At 37.9% G+C, this 10,055-nt stretch overlaps 1 protein-coding gene across 1 annotated transcript; it reads right to left on the bottom strand.

Annotated features, from left to right (window-relative positions):
• Positions 1-1,280: 1,280 nt before the first annotated feature.
• On the bottom strand, positions 1,281-3,274 carry LOC105040102 (diacylglycerol O-acyltransferase 3). The gene is made up of 2 exons (XM_010916481.4): positions 2,870-3,274; positions 1,281-2,214 (listed from the first exon to the last, which is right to left on the bottom strand). Exons 1-2 carry the CDS (start codon positions 3,227-3,229, stop codon positions 1,492-1,494), a joined length of 1,083 nt encoding a protein of 360 aa, XP_010914783.1. The 5' UTR covers positions 3,230-3,274; the 3' UTR covers positions 1,281-1,491.
• Between the last annotated feature and the right edge of the window lie 6,781 nt (positions 3,275-10,055).

Raw genomic sequence — 10,055 nt, 5'->3', positions numbered from 1 at the left:
CAGTATATGAATAAATAATACATACTAGATAGCTTATTGATATATACTGAAAGTTTTTTTGATATACACACAGCAACGATCCAATACACATCTATAGATAAATTGATACATAATTTATCGAACTTAATATTCACTAGTTCATAATATATAATCATTTGATATACATCTAGCAAAATATTCATCCGACGTCCCAATACACACATCTAGATAAAATGATACATAGTTTTCGTAAACTTCTAGACGCAAAAATTTTAAAAAAGAAGAAGAATTTGGAAGAGGAGAAATGATCTTAAGGTATGTATTAAGTCATTGCTAAGTGTGTATCAAAAAAATTTATAGTTTATATGAATAAGATATCTAGTGCGTATCATTTGCTCATGTACTGTGTACTGATAAATGCTATGTTTGAAAAATTAAATATCGCTTTATCTAGAAATATATATATTAAAATATTGGATGAATATTTTACTATATATGTATCAACTGACCATATATTGTGTATTAATGAATATTAAATTTGATAAAATATATATATCAATTTAGCTGTAGATGTATATTATATTGTTGTTGGGTGTGTACCAACAAAACTTACAATATATATCATTTGGTTATATATTTAGTATGTATTATATAATCATATAATATGTATTACTATATACTGAAAATAAAAAAAATATTTTAATCATAAAATTAATAATTTTATAAATAAAAAAATTTAATTTTTAAATTTATATTTTAAAATTAATATTAAGAGATGCATGGCATATTATGTAGCTAATATTTTATAATGCCCATCCCATATGCTTTTTGTTCCTACTAATAATGTAATCCTTTTTCCTCCCCTTTCTTCGTTTCACGTGTAACCACAGCATACCCTATGTGCAATAAATGCATTTTCCCTCCTTTCAATTAATAGATTATTAATGATCTAACAAATAATTTTTCCTTTTAGTGTCCACTATAATTCAAGCCTTCTTAGCCAAGAGAAGGCCAGGTTTGCCCCCACACAGCCTGGGCGAGGCTCCAGCTTGGAATGAGACAGGCCATTGGCAGTATTAAAGAGAGGACCACCAGCCCCGCGCCCACCGCTTCATTCAAGCTGGAATTCACCTCCTCACAAAGGATCAAGGTTTCTCTGGAGATCCGCACCCTCCTTTATAAGAGATCACGGGTTACATGCAATCTGCAATCCAAAATTTCTTGAGAAAAATCCTATGCATTTGTAACTGAAAAATCTGCGCGCCTTTAACCCCTGAATCTAGAATACCAAAGCAAAGAGCTCGGAGAATGAGTTGGTTGCTGTTATAAATAGATTCACAGCAAGGGTGGATCACCAAGCCGTCACCAACAGGAGAATTTTGAAGCCAAATTTTTACATGATTGAGGCAACCCATTGTTACACTAGGAAAAAAAAAAAAACATTTGCTTTTTATCTATAGAAACCATGAAGATTGGCAGCTGCTAATGTACAAAGGGATATCTCTAAGCAGTCTAAGCAGCAACAAGGCCTACATCTTTCTTCTCCCCAAAGAACTCGGCTAAAATTGTACCAACATCCTCTAATCCAACACCAATAAACAAAGGGTTGCCAGGAGGCTTAACAGAATCCACACAATGATCTGAAACTCTAACATTTGGTCCATCCCTGCATTTGCCCATGCACTTGCAGCCAACAACAACACCTTCAATGCCCGCCTTCCTCTGGAGTTCATTCAATAGCTCTAGAGAACCAGACCTCTTGCATTTCCCTCCCACACAAACTTCAATCCTATCCGCAGGCTCTTCGACTACTATCTCACTGCACTTACAGCTAACATCAGTGCTGCTGCTGCTGCTGCATTCTTGGTCAGGCTTCAGAAGGGTGCGATTCTCTTCCATTCTTTCTTCTGTTCCAAGTTCCAGAGTTATTGGGTCTTCATTGCACTTAGGTGCCTCTTTTCGAACTTCCAAGCTTTTCAGTCTGGGGTGTGGAAGAGAAGTAGTTCTTAGGCTGCTCATCTTGACTACTGTTTCCCCATCACTGTTGCTGGATTCAGAGGAAGTGCTGGAGGCATCAAGATCGGCAGAATCTTTCAACCTTGCTGCTTTCATTGCAGCCTTCTCTTCCTTCCGTTTTCTCTTCATCTCCTTCTTCTCTTCCTTTCTTTTCCTTTCCATGTCTTTCTCGCCAGCTCTTAGCTGGTTCAGCTGTGCCAGCAAAACCTCTGCCGCCTCCTGCATCCAGAGAAAAACAGGAGGAAACCCAAATGAGACTTGCCTTCCAATTTCAAATTAAGAGCTCCAGCCACTACCTCAAACCAATGGTGAATCGACGACACCAAAAATCTTTTAAAATGCAATTCCAAAGCAATCATAAAACGTATCAAGGAGATAGATGAAATAAATTCAGGATTTCACAGTCATCAAATTAATTCCAAAAGTTAGACACACACACACACATATATATATATATAAAGGTAGGTTTTTGAAATCAAAGATCAAATAATCAAAGATCAATTATTTTCATGATTACAATCAATTATCCCCTGTTCTCTCCTGTTAAATTTCAAGAACTGCCATTACGAAGCCTCCTAAAAAGTATTACTTTCCAAATTCCCATCAAGAAAATGAGCACCTAAAGCAATTCCAGATGCGGAAAAAAAAAAAAACAATCATAAATTAACTATACATATCTAAACAATCATAAGCCTATCATGTAACAGACAAAAAATGAAAACTAATTCGAACCAATTCTTGCAATCTGTTCACAACGGATATAACCCAATCGAAAAAGACAAGGTTCAATAAATCATCAACCATCTCCTATTTCCATCAAAATCCATTTTCTAAAGCAAAAAAAAAAAGTGATAAATTGGCTCTAGAAACACACCGTGATCATCTTCGCCTTGACATCTCCCACGACTGCTTGTCCGGCCTCCACGCCGAAACCCACCGAATAGAAGGCCGACAAATCCCTCGCCAAACTCTCCACCAACCTCGCCCTCCTCTTCTCCTCCTTCTTCCTCCCCCCGCCGCATCTTGCCGGCGTCGCGTAGTACCTCAAGTATCCCTCGTCGGAGAACCCGCAACCGCCGCGAACCCGCCTCGGCCAGGATGATATCTTGACCCCAAATCTCCCACAGCCGGCGGCGATCGAGAAGCCAGAAAAGGAAGGCTCGCCGGCATCACGCTGGAACCCGGCGCTGGAGACGGCCGGAACTCGCCGGAGCGCAGCACCGGAGATCTCCATCGGCAGGAGGGAGAGGATCAGAGGGCTCTAAAGCGGGGAGAGTTCCGTCCTCGCCGGTTTATAAAGCGGCGGATGGAACGTGGCGATACATAAGTGGCTAGAATTGTGGGTCCATGACGTGGACCAATGGTGTGCGTCGGCCCCCGGGCCTCGTGGCAGTTTTGGCTAGCCACGCCCGGGCTCCGTGTCATCGCGCTCTGGGCACGCGAAGGATGGAAAGTACGACCGTTGGATCGGAATTTTGGAAATTGGATGGTTGGGATGGATGTCAAGTCGATGATATGTTGGCCTTCGGCGCGGGAAGCGCGGGTCGGGTTAGTTCGTAAGGATGGAATTACCCTTGTCAATGTGGATATTGACGTCCAAGTCCTTTTCCGCGGGTTTGGCTTTCTTTTGGCTTCCTGGTGGAAAGAAGGTGAAACAAATGAAGCAAAGTGCGCTGGAAGCAGCTCGTGACAAGTGTAATTTAGTTTGTTACTTATAGTTCAATAAAACTTCTGCTTCCTCTCTGTTTACCATATATATATATTAGAAAATTACTGTTCCAGGCTCAGAAGACTCACAACACTTTGTTAAGAGAATATATATATATATATATATATATATATATATATATTAGAAAATTGCTGTTCCAGATTCAGAAGACTCACAACACTTTGTTAAGAGTTTGCTGGCCTGGTCTCGTTATCCAGGAAGGTCCGATTATTGCTTTTCAACCTAATAGTCTAGAGAAATTTTTTGTGCACCAGTACAGAACGCATGCACTGTTCGTAGTAATTGATTCACATATGTTATCAAAATATGATATATAATTTTTTTTTTTCAATTTCACGGTACGAATCAATCATCATGAGCGGTGCGTACGGTTCTACCCCACTCACAATGTACAAAAAATTTTTCTAATCCATATTAGAACAAGTATAAAGGAGTCCCATGCTAAGCCATATATCTTCACATTCCGAGTTCAAGTTGTATCTTTGATGCTAAAAAATGATTCACTTTCGTTTACAACATCCACCATTAGATCATACAATGATCGCTTCAAGATCTATATGGATGAATAGAAGATAGATGTTAAAGTACTTTATAATCTGTGTAATATGCAATCCAATGATTGGCCTCATGAAAAAAGATTGATCATTCTTTTGCATGAAAGATACAATCCGAATCTTTAATGTTTTACTCTCTATCTCTTGAAAATTGGAATCCCATCAAAGCAAAGTTTGTCTAGATGGTTAGTTATTTTTTGGATAGAGATTAGAGTGCTTTACAGTCTGTGCAATGCATAATTCAATAATTGACCGCGTGAAAGAAGATTGATCATTTTGTTTGCATTAAAAATATAATCTGAACCCTAATTTTCTCTCTCTGTCCCTTGAAATCCAACCGAAGTGGGTTTTGCCGAGATTATTGGTTACTTTTTGTTTCCACTACTGGACAAAGAATTAGGATAATGTTGTGGACGAGATTGTCTATGTAAAATTGGAGGGCGGCAGTACCTTGGAAGCAAGAAGATGCTCTTGCCGATAGAGATGGGTGAGCTATGATGAAAGATGCAAGCAAGGAATATGACTCGCTTATGGTAGGAATATATTTTTGGATTGCGATGAGGTCATCATAGTAGCACGCATGCAAAAAGTTGGGAACTTCTCATTAGTAGATAAGGCGTGATCTATATACCGTGGAAAATGAGTCATCAATCCAACTTCTTTATTATTTAATTATTTGATGATATAACTAGATATGATTTGCGGATTTTGTAAACGGGCTGCACTCGGTGGTGTGACTTCCAGTAGTAGACCATGTGTGGCATAAAGCCATGGGAAATTAGTGGTCATGCAATAAGATTCTACAGTGTCATATAACTAGCCAAATTCTCGTGAGCAAGTTGCGCCCAGTGCACCGTGATCCACATAAAGTGTGACCAGATGGCGGCAAGACGTAGTATAGAAAAAATTCCCACTAGTTTTTTTTTTTTTGAAGGAAGAAAGAAAGCTTTATTTCACAAGTTATAGTCTGGGACACAAGTTAGAACAGAGCCTACATATATCAATAAACAAAAAGGCTTAATTCTGAAGAAGCAAAAGATAGCAAAGTAGCAAATAACAATAGCACTCCCAGAAACCCAAAAAACTATATAACAAACTGAAATACATGAGTCAAAATGGAGAACCAAAGAAATGGAAGCGTTGCCCAGAGTCCTGAAATCACAAATAGCAAAACATGCCAAAATGCTGAGTCTTCATAGAGTAATATATGCTGTAGATGATGCAGCAGTTATGCTGAAGAGGATATATTCTATTAGGAATCCAAAACAAACTTCTGAACAAAAGTCTCTAATGTACTAACAGTGGATAGTATGCCTGTAACGGCTCAGGTTCTTGGGCCTGTAAACACTTGACGGCCTTACGAAAAAAAAAAAAAAAATTAACGAAAGGAAGAAGACTCCTAATCGGAGTCTTCTTCCTCTCCATTTCCATGAAATCGGACTCGAAGAGTCCAGCTAGGGTAGAAGACCTTCTCTATAAAGACCCCCTTTCCTCCCTTAGGACCTTACAACAAAATTTCGAAGAAATTAAAGGAATTTGAGGGATATTTTCAAAAGAATGCCGTGAGCGGTTAATTGAAAGAGAGGGGCCACCGAAGCTGTTTTTGACCATCGGAACAAGGTATGTTCTTTTTCCCTTCTTTTCGAATTGATCCTTCCGGCCATCAGCGTGCTTGGAAGCCGGCAAGATGCCGGTTCAGACTCAAACAGAACACCCTTGTTTGTACTATTTCTCTCCTTCCGTCATCGGCAGTAGGGACGGGTGGGGCTGCCACCAGGACGGTAGCCTCACCATCGTCAGGGTTGCCGAGGAGGGTGGCCGGAGATGGCCTACCCTGACCGTGGGAAGGAGAGGCGTTCGGGATGGGGGTCGGGTCCCCTGTTTTGATCATGGGGAAGAGGAGAAGAAATCTCTTCTCCCTTCTCAAAATAGAATTAAAATATATATATATATATATATATATATAATTAAAAAAAAAGAGACACAGGTAAGGGTTCTGATAAACCTCAATATACAATTTTTTTTAAAAAAAATAATTTGATTAAATTGATTTGTTTGATAAGAGAACGGTCCAACGAACAGGAGGACAATGAGTAGGATTTTGATTTTCAGACTGTAAGGCTGTGAGTTTGATTTCTCATTAATCGAGGTAAAAATACTGTACATGATCATCACTATATATATTATTTGTTTGTTAGTCTTATAATATTGATTTTGTATTACTAAATTTATGATCGATGAGTTTTCTATGCTTGAGACACTGATATATGGCTTATATGATTCTTTTTAAGTATGAGCATGTTATAAAAAAATTTCTATGATTGATGGTATGAGTTTTATGGATATGACTTATCAATTTCATCATTCTGTAATTTGAAATTAATTCGATAAAATCAATAATTAAATGAAAAAGATATGGTTTGGACTAGCTTCGACATATGCATCAGTCGGCCAGGAGCTCATGCCTGGATCAGTCCGTCAGAAGCTTATGCCTGAGACAACCCCCATTGGTTTATAGGTAGATCAACCGGCCAGGAGCTCATGTCTGGGATAGTCCGTCAGGAGCTTATGCCTAGGACAGCCTCTCACGGATTTTCGTATGTGGAACAGCCGGTCAGGAGCTCATCCTGGGACAACTTTGAAAGGCTTATATGAAAAGAAAAATTGGATTGACAAGAGATTGAGGTATGATCTGGATTAGTCCAAAGCCAAAAAGGGATAAAAGATTGTCAAACTGAAGATGTGAAAAGATGAAAGATATAACATGTAATTCAACAATGAATGAAGACTTTACTTGATGATATATGATGATCCATATTTATTAAATACATATTTATATCAATATTCGAGTTATTATATACATATGAGTCTTCACAAAATTGTATTAATTTTAAAAATATTAATTTTATCTATTGGCTTAATGTAAATGTGTAGTGATTCTTATTGAGCTGGAGAAGCTCATATTTCTTTCTTATTTTTTTCAGACTCACAGAATGCTTAGTTTGGATGGTTTAGACGAGAGCAAATAAGAACTGAAGCCTTTAGTAGTTCAGTTAGTTTAAATTCTCTGATACCAATAAATATTTGAATAATTGTATTGAACAAAGTTTACTTTTGATTTGAAGTTGTGACTCGATTGATTGATTTGGTATTTACTTGGTTATTTAAATTTTGAAGTGTTAATTATTTAGGTCTTACATGATCCTTAGAGCGCTGCTCTAGGGTTTGTGTGACCGTATCACGTGCCCAACTCAGGTGCTGGGTTCGAAGTGTGACAGAGTGATATTAGAGTCTAGATTCAGGAATCCTAGGATTCATTTCAGAGAGAGAGTATATGGGTAGACCTTTAGATGAAAATTAACTAATATGAGATATTTTGTTAATTTTTCTAACTAAAGTAAAACTGTGTAGGTTGACATGGCACGAGGGACTGAGCGTGGGCGTAATCGGAGACCTACTCGATTTGCGGATGGCTCTAATGCTTGGGAGCCAGCTATGTAATAAGAAAATGCTCCATCCTCACCGGTTAATGATGCACCACAACAAGAACATCCTACTGAGCCTGTTGAGGTCACTCCTGGGGAAGAAACTCCAGAAGAACCTGAAATTCAATTTGGAGAATAGTTACTACAGCTCAGTTAATGCAAGTACTGGTTCAACAACAAGTTGCTGCGAGGGAAGATATGAGGAGGATATTGGAGGTGCAGCAGGGACAACAACAGTAAATCATACAATAAATATTTCAGGAGCGACAGTCCCAACAACAACAAGGAGGTGAAAATCATATAAACGTCAAATCAATTTATTAGATTTCAAAAAGTATGCACCACCGGCATTCTCAGGGACCTCAGATCCTATGAAAACTGAAAGCTGGCTGAAAGCAATAGAGAAATTTTTCATGCTTTGAGATGTCCTGCTGAAAATAAGGTCACTTTTACTACTTTTATGTTACAAGGTATGGTAGCCGATTGGTAGAAATTGAAAAGATGGGGCCAAATGATGTACATTTTACATGGAAAGAATTTAGAAAGATCTTCTATAAGAAGTATTTTCCTCAGAGTATCCGACTCTAAAAATTTTGAGTTCGATCGACTGGTATAGGGCTACATGACAGTTGCTCAATATGCGGCCAAATTTAAAAAATTATCGAGATATGCCCCTGCATTGATAGTTGAAAAAAATATTTGAGCCAGAAAATTTGAGAATAGACTAAGGGATGGAATCCAACAATTAGTGACTGTATTTGAGCTGCCCACTTATAAAGAAGTTATCAACAAATGCTTAATAATAGAAAAAAGACTTAATGATGCTCAAGTAGCAAGAGAGAAAAGTATAAAAAAAAGGGGTCGAGCAATTGATTCTCAAGGTCAAAGTATCAGAGCCTTCAAACCAAAGACCCCAAAATCAAGCCAGACTGTCACTGAAAGTAAATTACAATCTCAAGGGAGCATTATATGTTACAGATGTAGAGGATCCCATCTTAAACGAGATTGCACATGGTCCGGAGGACAATGTTACAAATGTGGACGAGATGACCATAAAGCAATTGTATGCCGCAGTGGAGGAGAATTATAGAGATAGCAGATGCCTCAAAATTTTCAGAATATCCCCGCAAATCAGGCACCCCAAGATGTACAAAGACAAGATGGAGGACAACAAAAATCAAGGACCCAAGGACGAGTCTATGCACTTACACAACAGGATGCTAACGCTTTTAACTCAGTGGTGACAGGTACTGATTCGATCTCCTAAATTTTTTTTATATATATGTCATGAAATATTATATGCTTAGATATATATGGACATATAGCCCTGGATGATAAATGAATATTATGTAAATATCTGATAGGTATGATTAAAATAGCATCCAACGATGTCTATGCTCTATTTGACCCTGGAGCTACCCACTCTTTTATAGCAACTAATTTTATTAAGAGGACCAATGAGATGTCTCCTGCACTTTTAGAAAATGATCTTTATGTCTGCATGCCAAGTGGAGAGGTGATCTTGGTTAATTCAATTTGCAAAGATTGTATACTGAGTATTGAAGATAGGAAGATGAAAGCAGACTTATTAGTCTTAGAGATGGACTTTGACCTAATCCTGGAGATGGATTAGTTGGCAGCATATCATGCTACAGTTGATTGCTTCAAAAAGACAATAAGGTTTCAAATTTTAGATCATTCAGAGTTTAGTTTTATGAGTAATAAACCCTTATTTATCTCAGCTATTCATGCTAAAAGGCTTCTGGTGAAAGGATGTAAATGATTTCTTGCCATTATATTAGATACTCAGAATAAGAAACTCAAGTTAGAGAATATCCCTATTGTGAAAGAATTTTTTGATGTTTTTCCAGATGACCTGCTTGGATTACCTCCTGATAGAGAGGTTGAGTTTTCTATTGACTTGATCTCTGGTACGAGTTTAGTTTCTAAAGCCCCTTATCAAATGGCTCCAGCAAAATTGAAAGTGTTACAAAAGCAATTACAAGAGTTATTGGACAAAAGATTTATTAGACCTAGCATATCACCTTGGGGAGCTCCAGTACTTTTTGTGAAGAAGAAAGACGGTAGCCTTCGGCTTTGCATAGACTATCAAGAATTAAATAAGGTAACAGTGCGAAATAAATATCCTTTACCACGAATCGATGATTTAATTGATCAGTTGTAAGGGGCACAGGTCTTCTCAAAAATTGATCTTCGTTCTGGCTACCATCAATTGAAAATACAGTCTGGAGATATATCAACAACAGTCTTTCAGACTAGATATGGGCATTA

Source organism: Elaeis guineensis, chromosome 1 (genome assembly GCF_000442705.2).
Source record: "Elaeis guineensis isolate ETL-2024a chromosome 1, EG11, whole genome shotgun sequence".
Taxonomy (NCBI): domain Eukaryota; kingdom Viridiplantae; phylum Streptophyta; class Magnoliopsida; order Arecales; family Arecaceae; genus Elaeis; species Elaeis guineensis.
The sequence above is the reverse complement of the archived record's forward strand: the minus strand, read 5'-3'. Positions and strand labels throughout refer to the sequence as shown.

What these genes read in the sequence shown, in the direction of transcription:
- LOC105040102 (XM_010916481.4), bottom strand. Translation starts at nt 3,229, where the DNA reads ATGGAGATCTCCGGTGCTGCGCTCCGGCGAGTTCCGGCCGTCTCCAGC. An exon ending in TCAAGGCGAAGATGATCACG is followed by an intron (nt 2,215 to 2,869) that starts GTGTGTTTCTAG and finishes CTCTGGATGCAG; the next exon opens with GAGGCGGCAGAGGTTTTGCT.